The sequence below is a fragment of the Apis florea genome, unplaced genomic scaffold, assembly GCF_048593485.1.
Source record: "Apis florea isolate Af1SG1 unplaced genomic scaffold, ASM4859348v1 contig_2839_pilon, whole genome shotgun sequence".
Lineage (NCBI taxonomy): Eukaryota > Metazoa > Arthropoda > Insecta > Hymenoptera > Apidae > Apis > Apis florea.
In genome coordinates, this window is record NW_028256653.1 from 1,083,451 (window position 1) to 1,106,150 (window position 22,700).

Here is a 22,700-nt window from a genome sequence, read left to right on the forward strand (position 1 = left end):
CGCTATAGAACGACGACATCGTCAGGTGGAATCGATTTTGATCCGTCGCGCGTGATTAACCTCAAATTCGAAACACGTCAATGACAACTTTTCTTTTTACAATATCACTTTTCATATGACACAATAGAATTTTGATTTGTAGGATATATATTTATAAATTTTGTTGTTTAATTGTTATTTTTATTGGTTAACTTTGTATCAGTTTGTTTTATTGCTATAACAGTATTAATATTAGTTCGTAATCTTTAAAATATATTGAAAAAATAATCAGTTACAATTTCTATTCTAATAAATTTGTATTCTAAGAAATTGAATTCTACTTTTTAAAAAACTAATTTTTTTTTCTATATTAAAGATTGAAGAAATTCAATGTATTTATGGATAATTAAATAGGACTTTTTGGAAAGTATCACGTATTTATAAAGAATATTATTAAAATTTTACTTTAAAGTTAAATATCATATTGATTAATTACTAACAACTGTTTCTATATAACCGAAAATATATAATACTAAATTATAATATATTTACTTTGAAGCAATACTTACCAATTACTCTACTCCTACATAACCTATTTCTTAATCTTAAAATCTCGTAATAATGTAGCACCGCCTCAAAATATGGTTCTTTTAAAATTACTTCCAGAAACATTTAAACTATTCTGAAATACTCATTCATCGAGTATCCATTCAATAACGAGTAATTTCAAAAAAGATAGATTATAACCGATGTGGCCTGAACCATGGCAGCCTCTGATACTGATCTTGTAGAATAACGCCGCTTCCGAAATAGATAGGTATAAGAGGAAGTAAGCTGGTCGACTTTGTTATTATTCGATTATTGGTGTTGCAGGTTTAATCTCGTAGATCTTGTACTTAATTCTTACATGGTGAACGATACACACTGAAAGAACAGCTGACCCCCATCCGATAACCTTTCTTAAAGTCCACAATGAAGAGTAGCTGGTTAATTCTGTTCGAGAAAACAAAGAAAAGAAAAGAGAAAAATGAAAGTATCCACCCATCGTTACCAATCCAGCATCCTGTAATGGCCGAATAGCCTGGACGATTGTAACTTTACCTCTTGACGTCTAGTGCACACATTCATGTACACATAAAGAAAGTAAAGTAAGTTTAATAGAAAATCCAGAAACTTCGTTCCCATTTCTGTTTATCGATATTGATATCAGGGCAGATAGTGTCTCGATATGTGTTCATAATTTCTTAAATAAGAAAGTGGAGAAATAAAAGTTGACGGGGAAAGAGGTTAGAAAAGATGGGAGAGTGATATTTGCGAATAAGGAGAAGGTTAAGGATATTTGAGATGTGTGTTTGGGAATTCTGTTGAATTGGATTTAGAAATATTTGAAGGGTGTTCGAAGGAAGCGTTTGTGAATTAGTTGATTAGATTTCGCAAAGTAGGTTATGTTGACAGGAATTTTGTGTGATTTCGTTGATTTAGCTTGATTACTTGTGTATTTTGAGAACGAAGATTAAATCGTAAGAAATAATAAAAAATAGATATCAATGTGAATTTTGGAAGAATAATATAGTTAATATTAACAATTTAATATTATGGAAGATAAATATTTCATACATATTTATCAACTTTTTTTCAATGCTATTTCAATTAATGAGAATTAAATAAAAGATGGAACGAAAGAAAAGAATGAATAAAAAAGTGAATCCCCTTAAGTTAAACCAATTAGTAAATGGACAAAAAGAAGTGGTGTTTATTGAATTCTTTTAAGCTTTGATTGAATAAAAGCTTTGTCTATAATAAAGTCTTTTTTTCTTTTAATTGAAGAATCACATTTAATTATTATTTAACTTAATTTTAAATTCAAAGTTGATTATAATTATAATATCAATTTACATAATACTTGTAATAACATAAGATTAAATTATCAAATTTAATTTAACTAAAATTTAATTAAATTTAATATTGATTATTTCATGTGTATTTATACATATATAAACAAAAGTTTCATTATTAAATTTCAATTAAAAATCAATAATTCTTTATTTTTAAATTGACGTTCAATTAAAAGAGAAAAAAATTAAGTATAATTATTCTTTTTCCATGCAATTAATTATATTTCAAGGAGAATCCTCATTTTAATTGTGAAAATTCTACATTATTAAAAATGTTAATTATTAAAATTATTCTATAATTTTATTTCTATAATTTATAATGTGAAATATAACATTATACTAAAATAACATAACGATGAAAATAATAAGGGAGAATTAATATTCTTATTAATTCTTATTAATTAATTTTGCATATCAAACGACTAACCGTCATTATTAGAAGAGAGAAAGGTCTCAATATCCTTTCGCGTCACCATGTTTCTCACTATTGAATGAAAATTTTCTGTTCTTACCACCTAGTATTATACACAGTGTGATGTTCTTTTCAATGTGCACAATATGCGGCGTACTTTTCATCGTATCTGTGTCGAAAGAAAAAAATGGCCCGGTAGCCAAGCTACCTAGTTTCCACGCCCTTTAATTACCGCTGCACGATTGGTCGCACCACAACGAGAAAACGTCATTATAGTTACTAAAGATCCATCTATCGTGTTATGGTTCCTTGTTACACTGGTTATTCACTCTCTCTTTTAGCGACAAAGATCACTAGAAGTATCGAGAAGGAAAGAAGCCATTGTCCAGTTCGAGATCCTTTGTTTGGAACATTCAACTTAATCTCTCCATCTTTAACGATCGATTCAGCTTCGTCATCCGGGATATCCTGTGATTTTCTTTTCCAATCGGTAATTATATTCCTTTCGAAGAGGCGTGATCTATCTTTAGGCGTTAACGCGAAAACAGATTGTATTTTAGTTTTTGTCTGTTCGTTATTAATGGAATACTAGGTTAATTTATACCTTATAGCTGTTGCAGGTTAGAAATGCATATGATCTCATTATGATTGCATTTGTTTTTTTTCAATTGTATAAATCATTTCTGAGATGAGAAAATATTTTGTTTAGATATTAAAATAATTTCTTGTAAAATAGTCAGTTTTCAATAACAATTTTTTCATTCTTCTAATCTACCAAACCTAACCTAAAACAAGAAAGAAGATGTAATATTATTTTTTTCAATCCATTTGAAAGTGAGAAAAATCAATTCTATTCAAACTTTACAAAAACTACTAGACATGTTGGATTGTCGAAAGTAGATGCTGCTGATTCTCTGTGGGCGTTCTTCATGTCCCCAGAATTGAACTCGCCGCTTCTCAATGTACGTTGAAACGATTTAGAAATGCGGCTGAATCGCACAAAGAAAACCATAGTGCGTTGACCGTCCTTTCGAGGTTCAGATACTAGTGCCCTTGGAATTCCTTTCACGAATACCTGCACCAAACATAAAGCAAGATAAAATTCCATAAAGCCGGTATAAAATTTGTCTTCTGCTGACTCGTTCACGAATAGGTAATTTGTGGAATAGGCACTTTTAATTGCTATTTCGCTCCAAGGACAACAGTGAAGATGTTCACGGAAAATGATCAAATGAAAACTTAAAATTGTTTGGTTCATTGGTTTTCTTTAACTTTTATTGATTTTAATTCGAATCAAATAAGGGTTTTTCTTCTCAATTATCCTTCAAGAGATATTCTTTTTATAATTTTTTTAGGTTATGTAGAAATATATTACAATTAACATATTGCTGATATTGATATTGATATTGAACAGTGAAATAAATATATTGTGTTTATAAATTTATATTTAAAACATATTTACTGCAAAAGATAATGCAATATTAATATTAAATTATTAGGATAACAAAAAAAAAACTAAAAAGTTGATGATAATGTTAGATTAACTTATAAGAAATGCAGAATTAATATTATTTAATTTATAATTAATATTACTTATGGATTCATTTATCATTTAAAAGTGTTTGATAAGTTTTTCTTTTCACAATTTCTTTTTTATCCATAAATACACCTTATAAGAAGGAAAAATAAAAAATATTGTGATTCATAACTTAGTTATATGAAATACTTTAAGTCAGAAATTATAAAACATAATCAGATGCACAGAAAATATAGGATTCATAAACTTTATATATCAATTATTTTGAATGATTTAAAAAAAAAAGTCTTGTGTTTTAGACAATTTTTCTACATCAAAAAAAAAAAAAAAAAAAAAAAAGGCCATTATAAAATGCAGCATAAGGTCTTCCGTCTCTAGGATGTTGTATGCAAATTTTCTACTTTCTGTCTGTGCCGACAGTCTCGAGTGAATCACCAGTTTGCTTCTCCAGTTGCAAATCAGAAATATATATATACATTCGACACTACATTTGAATGCAAAATATGAATTTTTTCAGGTTATTTTTTTCTCTATAGTTTGTTGTAGGTTGCATCAATATAAACTATCTAATAAACATTTGTAAGTTATTATATTTTATTAAAAATTAATAATAATTAAAAATATAGATAATATTTTTAATAATGTCTTTAAATTAATTTATAAATAAAATATATTATCCCTTAAAGCAATGGATGGATGAAAAGTAATCTATATTTATTGATTATGTTTTTCTTTATTATAATTATGATCTAACATAGATTTTCTCTTATATTATATTTTATTTTAATAGCTTATGAGCATTTTGCATTTCTTTTGTTCCTTTCTTAATTGTTCCTTACATTTTTATAATATTATAATTTAGAAATTTATATTTTATTGAATATTTTATTATTGTCTTGGTAAATTTGTTTGAATACCTTAATTATTGCTTTTTTTTGATAAACAACATTAGTTAGTTCACGCTGTATAACAAATCCTCAAATTCAAAGTAAAAATTAAGCTACTTTTAAATAAATGAAAATATTAAATTAATCCTTTTTGCTTTACATTTGCTGCTTTTGTAATTGCATTTTTAATATTATTCTAAAATTCCAAGTATTAAATTTACAATATATTATAATATATTATATATTAAAAATCAAGTAACATGTATAATTAAATTATTTTAACCAGTAGTTTGAATTATCAATTGCTTGTAATTATTTTTTATATGAATTTTGTGGTTTACAATTCACGCAGCAACGTAAAGTAAGTATCGTTGCTTGTCTGGTTGACCAGTTTTACCTTTTTTTTCTTTGCATACATGAATCATGTAAAATCGCTTGAATCTCCATCAATCATATGTAAAAAATATCCATCAATTGAAGCTTTTCATTTCAGTTTTTCTCTCATCCATTCAGTACGATTTTACCACTTCCTCATCGATCGATCAGTGAGCAGATGTCATAACTCAGAGTCATCTATTTTAATTAAACGAAAAAAAAAGAAAAGATATCGACATAATAAGAATATTAAAAAAAATTTGAATAACAATTATACATTTCATTATTCTAGAAACTTATGGATTTGGATACAATCGTTAGAAACAGTATATCGTATCATGCACTTAATCAAATTTGTATCCTAGCAATTAATTGATATTGACAAAAGATAACAAACTGGTTCATTATTGAATAATTTAACATTATGATGATCAATTAATATCTTTATATCGATAATCAGTATTTTTAAGAAAAATGAGATTTTGAAGAAATTAAATTTCGAATATTTGAATGAAAATAATAAATGAATAATATTTTTTATAATTTTCTTTTTTATAGTTTAGAAAAGAATCAAGCTTATTATTGACATTTTCGATTATTTATCGCTATGTTGAACAATTATTTTGAATATTTGAAGATACTCTTACATTATTAATATACAAAATAACAATTTATTAATTTATTTAATGAATTAATTTTCAATGAACATCATCTAAGAACGATGCAAATATAATTCCACCAATAATTCACAATGTACACTATTACAGTATAATTTTTTTAGGACACTATACTTGATTATTTTAATTTTATCATTTTATCATTACATATTATTTATTGTTAAATTCTTCGAAAATTAATTTTCTATATTTTAGTTTTAAAAATGTTAACGAAATCGTAGGCCTAAGATAATTGTACATATCAGGAAGGAATTTGATTGATTTGATAAAACTTGAAAGATTCCTTCCCACTCATTTAGTCAGAACACCATAATAAAATCATTTAAAACGGAAAACTCTTTCACAATTCTCCTCGGTATCCGGATTTTACGTTCAAATAAAGAGGCCAAGATTTAATCGAAAGGAGCACCTTAATAACAGACCGATTAAAATAGAATTTAAATTCTATCGTTTCTAGAGATTGTATCTGCGCGAATTTTTTAAAATTTTCAAGATTTCAAGTAACAGGAGGCAGGATAGCTAGCTTTTTCATTTCATGCCATCTTATCTTCGAGGATAATCTTGTCCATTTCGATACGGCGTGTACAAGTATAAAACGATGAAATACAACATGGCCCCCATGTTAAATCTCGAGGATCGTTCAACGATGCGTAACGAAGCGGTCTCACGCGATCTCGCGCCAACCAGAATCATAATCGCGATGACGAGGCGGATCTTGGATGCCTACTCGAGTTGCTATTGTTCAGGATGCGTGGAAGTCGCGTGCAGCCTGCGACGAGAGCAGATAGAAAATGTATTTTCAAACGACGTCCACGAGATCGATGTCACGTAAAGCCGAGGGAACGAGTTGTAATTTGTTCAACGAATCACGTCAGAGTTAAGATAATTGAAACATTCACGTACAAATTACGTGATATCATAGATATCTATTTTGAGACAAATATTAGTTAATTGAAAATCTTGAGAGAAATACTTTTAATAATTTTTCAATAGTGTAAAAAGAAATTCCAAATTCTGTAATGCAAGTATGTTTTAACAAAACAACAATTTTATTATCGATCTTTATAAACAAATTGGGATCCATAATTATCATCAAATTCTCGTCTTATCAAATAACTCGAGTTCGGATCATTTTTAAGGAAAGATTGACTTTTTCATAGATTTTTAGTTTCTTTGATATCTCAAAACCGTGTAATAAATTTTCTCTCGGCCCCAAATGGGACACGTGCACCTACTATGAAATAGTACTACTACCGAACCGACTCGTTGGACAGAGTACAGCGAGCCTGATTTTCTCGACTTACGTGACTTACCGGAACATCACGTTTCTTTCCTTGCAGAGTGTACACCTCTCAAAGTGGCGAAACCATTCGATAAACCGAAAAACGATCACACGAAAGTGATATATCGTGGAGGTGAGGCGCGCGAGTATCTTAAAAAAAAAAAAAAATAAAGTGTCCGTCGCGCGAATCGTTCCACACAGACACGCGCGTGTTCGTTCCAGAAACGAAATAAAAATAGCGGGCATACTCGTGTGATGATTCGATCCACCACGGATGAGAATTCAAGGGTCAACCCACTACTACTGTTCCATAATCCTGCCCCGCTTCTCGAGATATCGATGTGAAGGTGGAACGCGCGGGTGTAGCGGTTCGTGCTAGAGAGAGGAGGAAGGTGGCCGAGGGACTCAAATGGAAGAAGTAGCGTTTTCGCTGAGCGTCACCCGTTATCTGGCCGATAAGTCAGGGAACTGAATTATCGTTCGATACAGCGTTGACGGATCGTGTTCCCGACGAGATCGATCCGCACGCGTGTGTTCGAAAAGAAGATCGTCTCGAAGAGATTCGCAGCTTAAGGCTCGACACGATGGACGCCCTGGAATTGCAAGCGGCCCTGGTGAAGCTGGATCCAGCGACCACGGTGACACCGATCGGCTCGAACGTGAAAATGCTGCCCGCCCGTCATCGTATCGCGTTCACGGTCGATTTGGACGAGAACGATCTGACGTTGGAGAATGCGGCGCAGAACGACGAGAAAGCGGCGGGCGGGAACAACGCGGCCAGAAAGATGCACAACAATTGCTCGGCCCAATTGACGGTGCCAGGCCATCACCCGAACAACAGGCAGATAGAGGTGGCCAAGTGCGAGATGGCCGAGGTCAGGTGACGCCAGCCTTGCTTCGACCTCATCTTTTATCACACTTATCCACCGCACAGGGGCAGCAAGCATCATGCCAAGCATCACGCTAAGGAGAAGAGACATCATCATCATCATACTATGCATCATCAGCATCATAGATCTCATGCGGTGAGTCAGTGCGCCTTCTATTCGTGCGTCTCATCCGTTTTCTGTCCTCTCGTTTTGGTTACGTTATGGACGCGAGGTTATTATAGTTAGTGATGGGCGTTTGATCGATTTCGAGAAGTTTTTTTTTTTTTTTTTTTTTTTTTCCTTTTAACATTGGGAAAGGATTATGGGGAATCGATCGTGACGCTTCGAAACGTTTTCGAGAGGTTGATGGATGAAAATCTATCAAGAGATTGCTTTCGAGAAAAATTTTAACGCTTATCTTTCGAGGGTTTTAAGTATCGAATCATGTTCAAAATTCGAAGCCATTCGAAATGTTTCTGGACGCATCACATGTAGTTCATTTTTCGTTTCTCGATAGCTGTGCGTAGATACATTGTGTTCTTTGATCGAATGTTTTTTTCTTTCTTTTGCTATGGTGGTGGTTCTAGCCACGATTTTTTCGATGAGAATTTTTTTTTTCCCCACTTTTTTGCCTTGCTCGATAGCATAGTCGTTTGATTAAAAAAAAAAATTTTTTTTATCACTTTTATGTCGATCACAGTTTTTTCCTTTTTTTTCGTTCAATAAACTGTTTCGCTTAATTGAAGAAAAATTGTTTTAAAGTAATCCACGTATTGAAAAAATATTCTTGTAACTTGTTGAATAAATTTCATTCCGTTTAAAATTCTAAAAAGCTAGATAAAAGAAACGAAGAACAAATTTCTGAAGGATACAGGATTTTTCCAAAGGATTAAGCTCGTTCTTTTAAAAATTCTTTATTTATGAAAGTGGATTGTAAATTTATTCATGAAAGATTTCAAGAAAGTAGAATTGAAATCATTTTTTCGATTTCAATTCTTCGTAAGCAATATTATCATTTTTGATTATTTCGCAATTCTGGTATTTATATTTGTGTAAAATTGATCATGTGTTACCAAAGGCATGCATAATGTACATCCTATACTCAAACAACTGCCTGTATATATATACTTCGAAATAGATAGAATACCATAGTGAAACGTTTTATCATTGTTGCATTATTATATACACGTGATCATAGTTTGGATATTTCATCGTACATTTTTCTCATTTTTTTCATAAAAGTCTAAAGAAGAAAAAAAGAAAAAGAAGATGGACTATAAACTTAAAACTTGAAATTCCATCGGTATGACTCAACACAAGTTAATACAAAAATTCTGAGAAATTAAGAGTCAGAAATTCGACTTGAAATTGTCGTAAATAGCCATTCTAGTTTCGAATTTGAAACGTTGCATGCAACTCTAGATGTCACTGTATCACAGTTGGTGGCGCCACTTGATGCCTCAATTTAAGACCTCGTTAGATTTCTTCCACTTGCTTGAGAGCAAAGCATGTAATGGGCCTATCGCGAGTCACTTAACCGTTTTAACATCGAACTATCTGCCGATGGCAGTCAAGGCATGGGCATTAATGGACGTATTTCCGGGACACGAGGTTGGCCAACAGCGTAAATAAGATGAGATAGAATGACCGTGTACCGTGACCTGAATTTCTTTAAGGGCATTGGTTCAAAGAGGTAATCGTTCACGTACTAGGCGTGTTACCGATCAAGAACAGGGACACGCCAAGCTATTTAACACGTTCGAAAGAAGCTTTTCGTGGACGTATACCGTTGGAAATAGTTCGATATCCAATTGTATTCGTTCGATATGATGTAAAAAATAGTTGAAAACGAAGAAAAAGTTAGGTTATGTATACAGCGAAATAAAATTGTCACTGAACATTGGATGAAGTTAATTGGAAATTAATTATTATTTAAAATTACGAGTAAAATAGATAGAATAAAATTACGAATAAAACTTCGGTATCGAATAAATATTTTATAAGCAATCATAAACCAAAGAGATCATTTATAGATCGTATCGGAAGGAATAATTTACATGTATCGCGATTTATTCGAGCGAGTTATTAAAAAAGAGAGAGACTAGAAGTTCCAGTCACCAGACGATCGGCTATCACGCGAAACACGTATCGGTTGAACGCCATGCGTACACGACTCGCTTGAAATCGAAACCCAGTTCTCTTAGCTCGCAAATATTGTTGCATTCGCTTTTGACAAGCAGCACCGTTAAACCTTCGCCGCTGCAACGCCAGCCATGATTCATATCTGCTCGACATTGAACCATTGGCGTAACGTTATACCCGTATTCCGGGTGTAGCTCGCCACTTCCATTTAAAATATACAGAAAGTGGAATTGCTTCTGGTTCTTATGATATAAAACAAAATGTTTGTTTGAATACCCATGATTTTCAATCAGACATCTCTCATTTCCACTTTTGAGATATAAGCTCGTTGAATTTTCTCTCTTTTATTTTAAAAATGAAAAATGTCTTAACAGCTCGTATATCGTTCGTTCCTTATTTTAAAATTGTTCATTCTCATCTCTCATCCCGAGATTTAATTTCCGTTCATTCGTACGTTCTTGACACAGAATGTTTCAAGATTTGTTCCTTACAAATATATAAATTTATAAATCATAAATATACTTCTTATAACAATCGTGTCGGACAATCGTTTGTTTAACGAAAATTGGAATGCACGTTGGCGAATTTTGTGAACGAGTCTCGATGCTATTGATCGTTTTCCCGTGCGTGATTAAGTAACCTGTACAGCTGTCCGGGTTGGCGTCATGTGAAATTGTTTTTCAGCCTGTTGGCCATCCGAGGACGATATTTTATTGGTAACGTACGAGGAAATATTTGACGCGTTAATTGAAATGTATTTGAGGCGATTCGATCGATCGAGCTTGATCCTCCTCTTGCAATTGATAAATCTAATCTATTTCTAGCGATAAAGTTTCATTCGCGCGACAACAAATTGGAGTCGTTACGTTTCAATAATATGAACACGCTTATAAATTTCATCATAGAACGAGAAGCAATCCAATCTGATCCCTATCAACGTTTGCAAACGAGCACACGGTGCTTAAATCGATCGAAAATTACCAGTCAAGAATTGGATCAGGCTTGTCGGGTCTGGAAGCACATGTAGTACACGAACGAGACAATACGTCTACGCTGCTACACATTTTCTCTTGTACAGCTTCGACAAATCGATAGCGTGGACCCTGGTAACCCACCCAGCCACCCCTATCACACACCCTGCCCTTATACATTCTTCCTTCACGATCTCTTCAATTTCTTCAAAAAATCCATTCAAGATCAGACCTTCCTTCTTCGCTCTGTTCTACGGAGTGATGCTGATACTTTTGTTTGCGAAACCAACCACAAAAAGATTCTCCCTCCTTAATCTACGAGAATCCACTTTCGAAAAACGAGGACGAGAAAAGTTGGCGTATTTTCTCAATTGCAAGAGAATGCGCTTTCCAAATGAAAACCAAAAACCGTAAAAGTATACCTGCTTTGGCAGGTATATACAGGGTGTTTTATATATATATTCATGGAATCTTCTGAAGAAACAAACAAAAAAATTTCGACCGAGATTTGCAACAATATTGCAATATAGATAAGAAGGCTAAAGATCGTATTGGAAAAAAGTAAAAAAAAAAAAAAAAAAATGGAAATTCGATCCAATCCAAACTTTTTTGTCATCCTTTGCATCGTGGTTGTGTTTCTTTCAACGGTAACAAGTTATCTGCGTTAAGTTCTCGATGGAATGCAAATTGATTTCTTTCCGGGTGCATCTGCTGCCGGAGATCGCGTGATCGAGTCCCTAATCATATGCACACACGCGCTGCTTCCACTCCTTCTCCCTTTCGGTCGTGCATTGTTTGCGATATAAGGTGTAACGTGTTCGATCGAGAGTACGAGCCTCGTACGTGACGAGAAGTCAAAGTAAGGACAGATGCGCCCTATCCGGGCATTGATTGACACGATCTCGTGTCTGGCGACATTAACTGTTTAAGCTGGTTTGGGGACAGTTACGATGAGAGAAATTTGGAAGTTAAACGTGTTATCTTTCGTCTGTCTTCCAATTTAATTGGCCCAAGTTGGTAAAAATTGATTTTTAACGAAAAAGCGTTAAAAATGGAGGAATAACAATTTTAATACCGTTTCACATTTATTCTAATGCGATTGATTGATATAAAATGGATCGATATTCAAATTTTATTGATGAGACCTATTTATAGATTTCAAATCAATAATATTAGTATCGTTACGTGGTCTATCTCTTGGATTAATTTTTCCAACACGTTTTCCAAAATCGATCACGAGAGAAGCTAAATGAACCTCAGATGCGTCCATATTCAGGCCGGAAATGAGTTTATTAGCGAATACCACCAAAGGAAATTCGAAGGCTATCATCATCACGTGTAGATCTTAATTTCCGGAAATTAGTTATCACATATAATCGATGTAAGAATTAAAATAATCACTTCAATAAATAACATTGATAAAATAATTATCATGTTTAACTCTAATTTATATTTAACTTTATTATTATTAATATAGATAAGATAGATCGATAATTTAAAATACCGTGCAATAAATCGACTAATTTTACGAGATTTCTTTTTTCTTTTAGTTACTTTAAGTAGCTCATAAAAGTGAGACTGGATTGATCTAAGTAAAGAGGATACAAGTAAGACTTGATTCAGATTTTTCAAACTCAATCTATCATTTTTGTGGTCTCTTTTTCATTTATAAAAACAAAAAATGTTCCATTAAAATGTTATAATTATAAAATTCTTTACAAATTATTTTTATTTCGATATTTCATTTTATCGATCATATATTTCGTTATCAATCATATCGTATTGATGCTTTCTCTAAGAATATTTCAAACGAAAACGAGTAATAATTAATCTTAATTCTGTAATAAAAAATGAGTCAATAATTCAAACTAACCAATTCTTCGAATTCATTTTATTTGCGCGTTTGGATGAGAACACGGTTAAACGACGGGTCATCGCATTATCGAGGAGCACGCTTGTTTCCGCATTTATATTCGACTGTTTTCGAGATTCAATGAGTGTAGATGGGAACCGAGTTACTTTTTCCGCATTTTATGCGAATCACGCATCACCAACACGATCACGAATTGCTAACATGTTCGTATTCCGGGTGCAGCAAAACTCTGTTTCCCCTGTTATTTGTATCCCGCGACTAATGCGGGAAATGCACATCGTAATGTGGACGTGTGCGCATGCGCGCGTATAGTTACTGACTTCGTCGTATCTGATCAGTGGCGCTGTGTTATGTCTGCACAACTAATCGTAAATCATCATTTATTACTTTCAAAAATAAATTTATTGAGTTTATTGGCATATAACGGCTAACACTAAATTAAAAAATGGAAACATTGTCATTTTATTGACAAATGATACTGTAAGTAATTGTGAAAGTTCCTTTTATTATCCTTTTATTATAAGGAACATAGATGTGTCGTAAATTAAATGTATTTAAAAAATTTGAATAAATACTTTCACGAATATAATGGCAATCTCTACGTATTATGATATAAAAAATTATATATATATATATATATATAGTACGAAAAAGAGAAATTTCAATATAATATAATTCTTTTTCCACTTTGTATGAAATTTTGTTTCTCTATTAAAAATTTTTTTGCATCAAGATTTTAAATCTTTATTCAAGGTATGGTATTCAAATTTCTTTTTTAAATTCTTTTTTTTTTATTCATTATATTGTAATTTTTGATATTAGATTTTTATCTTCTCGTATCAATTGTATATATTCAACAATGAAATATTAATATTAAACAAATATTTTGTATTACATTAACTCAAAGAACTGTGGTTTGGTAGCAAAAGGGTTAACTGACACAACACAAACAATTCAAAACTTCAATAGAACTTCTTCCTTTGCAACAGACACATTTCTTTCTTTACAGCAAACACTCTTCTTTCTTGACAATAATGCTACTGCAATTGTTACACGTATTTCTTCAAAGCACTTCTCTCTGATTTTCTTTTTTAGTCTTACATACATAGATACATACACTCTTGCTTTAGTCCCTCGTGAACAAGCATCTTGTTTTCTATGGCTTTTTATCATCACCCAGAGTTTTCTGCTTGAAATACCACAATTCTTTCATCTCTTGACCAAAAGAAGTATCAGCTACAAGAAGCCTATTAGTGTGAAAATAAGAAGACAATGCAATTTGCCTTTTCTTTTTACATTTCGCATTTTTTACTCCTTATAATTTTAACATTATTCTCAATAAGATTCTTCGCAGAATATTATATATTCGTACTTTATTCCTTGTGTATTAATGTGTACTACAACAATGAAAACAATAACGAAATAATGTTTATTTTTAGAACCAACAAATAATACATAGCTCATCATGATTCATCCTTGTTATCGATAGATCATACTTTCATCATCAATTTAACACAATAGAAACATGACAATGTAAATACGTTATTAGTCAGAGAAATATGAAAAATCCATCATTTCTTTCTCGCATTTCTTTGTAACGCATAAATTTCTAACGTACTATACAATACACTTGGAATATATCAATCCAAGCCATATCCACATTATTACACACGCATCACTCATACATGCCCCCCCCCCCCCCATAAACCCTTCTTCATCTTCTGTTCTTCATTTCCCATTCTCCTCGTGCAACGTTGCCTCGGAGAGTCCACCCTTGACACGTGCTTTTTCACGTAATTTCGTTTCACCAGAGGTGGTATATCACCACTATATACACATGCAAACGCATAAATTTCGAGGGATCCGTTCGTTACTGTTATTTTCACGCTTGGCGGTCTTGTGGCGCGGGTATAAGCAGCAGCCACGGAGAATTTAAAACCGCATCCTTCGATACCGGATTTTAAATATAGCGACCAAACTGCCGGAATTACCATACTCATTTATCACAGGATGAATCATTCGGTTCTATTATTGAATTTTTCTTTTCGGTTGAATGGAATAAAAATCTTGTGTAGAAGATGGGGGGAAAATTGAAGGAAGAATGAAATTTTATTTTCGAATTTTTAATAGAGTGATCGTTAAAAATAAAGGTAAAGATTCTGTTATTACAACCTGGAAATAGGAATTATATTATATTTTGTCATATTCTTGGTAATTAAAAAAAAAAAAAAAAAAGGAATTGAAGTTAAATGATATGGAACAATTGAAAAATTTGCAAGAACTTTTGTTTTGCAATTTTTGAGATGCAGCAATGAACTTTGCAATCGTTGTTATATTAGTCCAATTTCGAATAATTTATAATTCAAACTCCGCTTTGTTCAATCATTGGTGCATTCAGTCTCTCGCTTTTATGCTTTCATTATCTTCTTTTCGTTACACGATTAATCATCTGAATGAATACTATACAATTTCAAACAATTATACTTTTAACTGCATCAGCACACCGCCACTTTTACCATTCACATTTCACTACTTCAATGATTACTTTAACGTCGTACATCCTCCGAAATAATTGCACTTCAACTTCCACGCTCTAAAACATACAGCACGTGTTACATGCACTTTTGTGCACTCCAATTTCATTTCACCAATTATTCCAACAATTATTCCAATCATTTCATCTCTTCCCATCCAATTATCTTATCGATACGATACTAAATTGACAATATAAGATAACCCAATGAAGCATCAATTTCGCTATTGCAACTAGTATCACAACCAGTGAATTATTAAAACTTTCCTATAAATAATCTGACAGAGAAGCTAATTTATACGCCATTCACACACACACACATTTTATTATGAAACTGTGTATATATTATTGTTAAACCAATTGCCAAAACAATCTCTGACTGGGACCCCTTTTGTTTTCACTGGCACCCTTATAAAAAGACGAACAACTCTTTCAATCAGTGCTCAAATTGAAAGAGATGTAAATGGAGAAATAAGCTAATTTTTTATATGGATGATTTTTTACTTTTCTTTTTTTTTTTTTTTTAACTTAAATCAAAATAAGAGTTGAGGATGATCTAATATTTAAAAAGTACAAGAGATATGTTTGAGATAAGAGTTTGAATAATGAGTAAAATTTGAATCTGTGGTTTTCAGTGGCATCCTCATAAAAGACAAACAACTCTTTTAATTAGTGCTCAAATTGAAAGAAATGGAGAAATAATCTAATGTTTATATGGATGATTATCTAATATTTAAAAAGTACAAGAGATATGTTTGAGATATAATGTTTGAGTAATGAGTGAAATTTGAATCTGTAGTTTTTAGAATTACGTTCATCTTAGACTAATGAAACTTATCAAAGTGTTAGGATATTTTATTTTTGTTTTGAATGAATGTATAATATATACGTACTGAAAGAATGTAATATTTATGATAAGAATCTATATTTATATAGAATTTATTCATTTCATTTATTTGTGATTTAACGAACATATTATTTTATAATATCCTTTTAAATAACGATACAATATTTATTTTGAAGAATTATTACCTAAACTTCATTTCTCGTTCTCTCTTTCTTGAAGTAGTTAATTATTAATTGCTAATATTCACAGGACACAATTTTTTTTAAATAAATAGATCAAACAAACAATGCAAGACTGGATGAAGATTCAAAGAAAGCCTCTCATTTCTAATCGAACTATCTCGAATTATGAATGCTCACTATGACGTTATCAAATTCGGATCAATCGACTTACGTTCGATTCCTTGAGATTTTCCTTGAGAAATTGGGCGAAGGGATTAAGGAGGATGTTGCAAATCGATATATGGATTATTCGTGAATGTTCTTCTCGTATAAGATAGAATATATTTATATAGTTCACGATAATTGTTTCTTTCCTTTTGATTAAATTGCAATAAATAAATAATTATGATTCTTTTACAATTGAAAACGATCACGTATCTACGTATACATTTCCTTTCTCAATCAAAAAATCGTTTTGATTGATCACTCTCCCTTCTTAACCTACACTTGAAAATAAAAATTGAGAATAAAATTTCATCGATATGGAATCAGACATATTTCCAGAACTTATTGATTAAATGATGGAAAAAGAAAAACGTTCGTTCATTGCACGATGATTGAATAATTGATAATTAATTTAACGATTAAAGCATATTAAAACGATACGTTATCTTACAACGATATCTCGATAAAAACAAGGTTTTCGAAGGATCAATGTCAAAAGAATCGACGCATAAGAAGAAAAAAAAAGAGGAAGAAAAAAAAAGAGACACTTTGTACCACTTTCAATCATACATCATCATTTTCATCCTCCACGTCTTCCATAAATTTTCACATCCGGTTTTTACAATCGTACACAGGATGTGCACGTGATGCTGGAGGAATTCGAAATCCTTCGAGATACGCAGCAAAGAAATGAATGAATATCTGTAATTTCCAGCTGCAATTTCGCCCCTTCGAATCATTGGCATGCACGAAAGAGGGATTTCAAAGGAGAGGAAACGCTTGATAACATTTTCACGCGCGTGTACACGACGGAGAACGGGGGGAGAGAGGGAAAAAAAAACGGCACCTGGAACCTTGACCACACCGAGTGGTTCTGCATCGATGGTTATATTTATTCGAGAAGCATAGCCAGCCTTCGAAGAGAAATTGGTATTAATAGATAGCCTGTGCTCGTAGACTTCGATTAATTTCAGGTCTCTCTCTCTCTCTTTCTCCCTCTCTTTCTCCTCGTCATTTTCCAAGGCATTCGTGAGTGCTATTCGACACAGAGGGATCGAGTATCCGACCCCTTAATAAGGTGGTCCCTAATGAATATTAATTATATCTTCGTGTCGCTCGCACACGTATATATATATATATATGATAGCCACGTTTAATGTGTGTGCATCGTTGTAATTTGTCTTTTACGAAAGTCGTTTAATGAGATACTCGAGAAGTACGGGGATGATCGGTTCGAATGTTGCGCGACGATTTTCAGAAAAATATCTTCTATTTTCTCTCGTCTCCAACGTAGTTGTATACAATTGCATTTTATGCGATTATTTAACTCTATTTCAATAATATTCTTTTTTTTTTTTTTTTTAAGAAATAAAAGAGACGAAATAAAAAAAAAGAGAGACTCTTTCTCAATTGTCTCTTCGCGAGAATTTATTTTTTTTGTAATGTAGGTAGAGCAATATCGAAAAGGTTGATGTAAATGAAAATATATTTCAACTGCAAGGAAAAGTGAATTAAACAATTATACGTATACGGAGTTTTAATTAACAGAGTTAAATATCAAATTAGTTTCATTTCAGGGCACATTAATTCATTGATATAACAATTTTTCAAAAGATTTCAATTTTATTTTTGATGAAAAGAAAAAAACTAACCTCCAGGACATTAAATTAATGATTCTGTACAGCTGTTCAAGAAAACGAAAATTAATAAAAGAAGAAATTAGGAAAAAAGATTACTTAAGTTTTATCGATTCTCACAGTTATTAACAGGCGACATCCTATCGTCTTGTAACAATATTTATTTCAATAAAATGCCCGCCATTTTCTTTCTACGATAATAGATCCGGTGTCCAGGTGACTAGCTAAGAGCAACGCGTTTATCAAGTGAGTGTACACGCTCGTACACGCTAATACAAGAAAGTGATTTAGATTACGATATAAGACATAAAATAATGTTTTCGAGCGACACGACGATCATCATTCGGCCAGCCCACGCACACCTCGATGCATTTATATCGAATGCATAAAGAAGATTAAGCAAACAGGATTGCACGAAGCCACGAACGGACCACGTGTTGCGGTTCCGGAATTGAGAACTTCACGATTTTATCGAGACCGCACTGGGATGAGACACCACAACGATGCACGAAAGTTTAGAATTATTATTTTGCTTTTGAACTTGTTTTTATTAAAATTCTTCTATTTCATTTGGGGGATTTCTATTTCAAATTTGACGAGTCTAAAATAAACGAGATTGATACTTTTCTTTGAAAAATATTCATTGATCTCGAATGATTCGAAGAATGATAGAGATTGATTGGAAATTTTTCAAATAAAGTATTAATAATTTGATAATTTGAATAAAGCTGTTGTTTCGTATCACGCTTTTGTATACAACAGGTATGTTTGAGATTCTTTGGAATATTTTTAATCGCGCAAGTATGAGATAAAATGTTAATAATTTAAACGTTTGAACGGAGTTGTAAAATCGGGTAAAGGAAAGAAATGGTTGAGAAATAATTTATTAGGAGATTTTGTTGCAAACGGCAACATTGGAAATGGCTTGGCCTTCGTGTTTCAACTTTACAAATTAAGAGGTATACGCGATACATTTATGACCGGAGGGAATAACGAGACCCAGCTTTGAAAGCTTCATTTCCGGTGGTGATGCGGATATAAAATTTTATTCGAATTTCCGTAAATTTTGCTAATTGAAATATGAAACGGATATATTTTCGAGATTTCTCCGATATGCGAACTTATTTATATCCTCGTAGCAAATTTGACAAATTATGAGAGTTTAATACCCGAATGTTTTGTATTAAAACGTTTGCCTTCCCTTTTAACAGTCTTTTCAATCCTCCGATTAAATATTATTAACACGTTTCCTGACACATTTCAACTTTTTATATTCTTTTGTTTATATCAATAATGTTTATAAAAAATATAAGTTGAACTTAAATTCAAACTCGAGGCGTGATACGAACTTTTGGAAAATAAATCTAATGAAAAATAAATATAAAACTGTATAAGTTTTAAATGATTAATATATTGATATGAAAAAAAAATAAAACAACAAATTTTGTATCTTCAAGATGTTTGATTCGTAAATATCAGATAAAAAACAGGAAAATTATTGTTGTCCAAAAATATTGATTAATTTATAAAGAATTAAAGTTTAGTATAAAGTTTATACATCATATCTTGATGCAAACTTAAATTGCTTATAATTAAATAAATGAATCAATCAATATTTTTCTACGCTAATCTTTGTGTTTGTCCTGCCTTTTAGAATCAACATAGTATCTCAAAGTGATTGACTGACAAATATATTAACACCTTGTATATGATCAAACTTTAAGCAAGTAACAGATCCGGTAAGGTTTCCACGATCGGTGTTGTTAGCACGCGCATTTGATCTCACGCGTGAGATCTGTCACGTGTTTGTTCTGGATTAATTAATCCGGAGGCGAAAGAAATATAAAACACGATATTTATTCTCCACTGTTGACGAACCTTTGTACGTCAGATACGTACAAAGGTTTCGTAAATCTATTTACACGGTTATTGCAGTTTTATTCGAAGATAAAATTCGAAGAGAACTTTTCTTGTTTTTCCTTTGTTTTTTTCTATCTTTTCCCCTTCTATAAAATATAATTTTGCAACAATTTTAAAAAGATTTTAAAAATAATGATCTCGATCATTAATCGAGGTCGTCGTAAGGATATACAGATACTTCTTGACTACGGTCAAGGTTGGAAACTATCAATATGGACACACTGTATATTTACCATACATTTAGCGTTGTTTACATAATTCACATTGATCTCGCCAGACCTTGACTAATTCAGAACATTTTCTTCACTTTATGAACCTATATAATTCTATTTAAATAGTTCGAAGCGTAAATTTTCAGTGACACGTGTTCAGTCATATATTTGATAGTGATATATATATATATATTTTTTTTTCAGTGGTATTACGTTTACGTTTTATATTTACAATAACTTTTGCAAATTATCAAGTGACGTTTAATTATACGAATCTAGAATAAAAATAAGAAAATACAATTGAAATTAATCAAATTACATTCATTTTATGAATATATTAATTCTAACGAAGAACGAATACCTGCAAGTTACGAAAATCTTCTTACAAGTAGTTTCACCGTTAAAAAGAAACTTCTTAAGCAGCAATCGAAAATTAAAAGGATACTTTCTCGTTCACTGAACAAGTTTAAAAAGATTGCCAAGGATGAGTAAAAAAAATCTCGCGATTTCAATTTTTATTATTCATTCACTGTGTGTCACTTTTTCAATTTTTTTTTAAAACACTTCCTCATTTAAAAAAATATTCTTTTTTCCCTTCAAATTACAAAATGGCGATTCGCAATGGGATCCTCACCAAAAAAAACTTAAGGAATTTATTTATATTTGGAAGAAGCGATAAAGTGAGCCTCGTTGTCACGAATCAAGCAATTATATAAAAGATTAACAATTTCGGTATCGCTGGTGAAACTATTTATATTTTATGGAAAGATCGAAAGTATTGGCAAAGCCTGGTCTGCTCGTACGTAGCCATCAAAAAGCTATAATAAGGCAGTTGCACGTTGGTGTGCAGGCGTTCTTGAACGACGCTCTTCCGCGACTTGGTCGCGAACAAAGGATACTGCCAGAGTTTTGGACATTTATTTCCTTCCCTATTTAAATCAGCTCCGTGTACGCATTTCCATGCAAAATACTCGGCCCTGTTCCGTGTTCGGGACGTTGAACGACGGCGAAGTAAGCTTAGGAAAACGGTCGAAGGAGGAAAAAAATGTGATCGGAATAATTTCAAGGTGGCTGCTCTTAAGAGATATATTTCCTTCTTTTTTCTCTTTCTTTCTTTTTTTTTTTTTTTTTTTTTTTTTTTAATATTTAAAGAACGAACTCGTGAATATCCGTCGTGTGCAGGAGTAAATATAACTGGATAAATAAAGATAAAGGTCGAAATGGAGAAAAAAATGGTACTTTCGTGGATGGAAGAATCTTTCGGTGAAATCCTTGGGGGAATATTTGCTCTTCGCGATCAACCGACAAATGTTGTGTGTGGTAAATATTTAAGGAAGATTTAAAAGTTTTAAATTATTGGATCGTTGATGTGTGATATTGCCGAATTTTTAATGAAATCTTTAACGATTTATTAATTGTGTAAATAGTTACAGCCTTTTCGAAAGTTCTATTCTAACAAAGTTCTGAAATTTTCTCTTCGTAAAATGATAAAATCGATGTAATAAATATCGTCTGAGGTTTTGCACTATTTTAATCGAAATCGACAAATTAATATGCAATAACTTAATATTTTTCATATTTCTATTCAACATCATAGTTTCATTCTTTCGCACAACATGTGAAGCTATACAGATATAAACTCTGTTCTAAAAAGTAAAAAAAAAAAAAAAGTATTTATAGCATCCTTATCTCGATATTGTAATTTAAAAGTCAAATTTATACTACCTCTTCGCATATTTTCCCTGTTTTATTTTTATTCAGCGGGATGAAATGAGGAATTGAATGAAACTGTGCAGCTTGTTTGAATAGATAAAGCAAATCGAGGAAAAAGTACGTACTTGACCCGTAACGAGAAGAAATTCTGTCACAATTTTGTATAAAAATTAGCAGAAAGAATCTATGTATCGAATATTACGAACAAAAAAAAAAGGGAGAGAGAGACAAAAAAATGTTTATTAAAGCAATTTAATCTGGTTCTCGGTTAAATTGAGCTAGAGTATCACTTATTAAATTGTTTAAGTGGGAAAGAGGTAGCTACCTTATAATAGCTCCGGACTGAACTTCCTACTGTGATACAAGCAATAACATTCTGTTAAAACATCATAACGCATTTATCCGGACTTCCTAGTAGTAATATTTATTAAAATATATTTGAAAGCAAATAAAAAAAGAAAAATACATTTACTTTCCCTCGAAATAATAAAATTTCTAGCGAAAAGAAGATTGAACTTCTCTTTCTTTTTTATTTACCAATTATATAATTGAA

At 31.8% G+C, this 22,700-nt stretch overlaps 3 protein-coding genes across 15 annotated transcripts in view; 2 read left to right on the forward strand and 1 right to left on the reverse strand.

The window, feature by feature from the left end:
* The window catches only part of LOC100863102 (uncharacterized), a 226,362-nt gene that overhangs the window by 95,422 nt on the left and 108,240 nt on the right, over window positions 1-22,700 (forward strand). The window lies entirely within an intron of this gene.
* The window catches only part of LOC105735512 (uncharacterized), a 40,863-nt gene that overhangs the window by 2,098 nt on the left and 16,065 nt on the right, over window positions 1-22,700 (reverse strand). The window contains exons 1-4 of one of the 12 annotated variants that reach the window (XR_015291847.1): window positions 7,076-7,211; window positions 3,152-3,361; window positions 2,891-3,071; window positions 549-2,810 (exon numbers count right to left, since the gene is read on the reverse strand). Coding sequence is in view for 7 of the 12 variants with exons in the window: in XM_086907387.1 (XP_086763513.1) it covers window positions 3,045-3,071; window positions 3,152-3,544 (420 nt within the window). In the remaining 5 variants the exon portion in view is untranslated. Of the gene's footprint in view, window positions 1-548; window positions 2,811-2,890; window positions 3,072-3,151; window positions 3,686-5,107; window positions 5,284-7,075; window positions 7,212-22,700 lie in introns of those variants that run through there. The other 11 variants (XM_086907390.1, XM_086907392.1, XM_086907391.1 and 8 more) reach the window with 11 other exon arrangements.
* Window positions 7,629-7,976, forward strand: LOC147657762 (uncharacterized). Its single transcript, XM_086907393.1, has one exon. The coding sequence runs from the start codon at window positions 7,629-7,631 to the stop codon at window positions 7,926-7,928; it is 300 nt and encodes a 99-aa protein (XP_086763519.1). The 3' UTR covers window positions 7,929-7,976.

What these genes read in the sequence shown, in the direction of transcription:
- LOC147657762 (XM_086907393.1), top strand. Translation starts at nt 7,629, where the DNA reads ATGGACGCCCTGGAATTGCAAGCGGCCCTGGTGAAGCTGGATCCAGCG.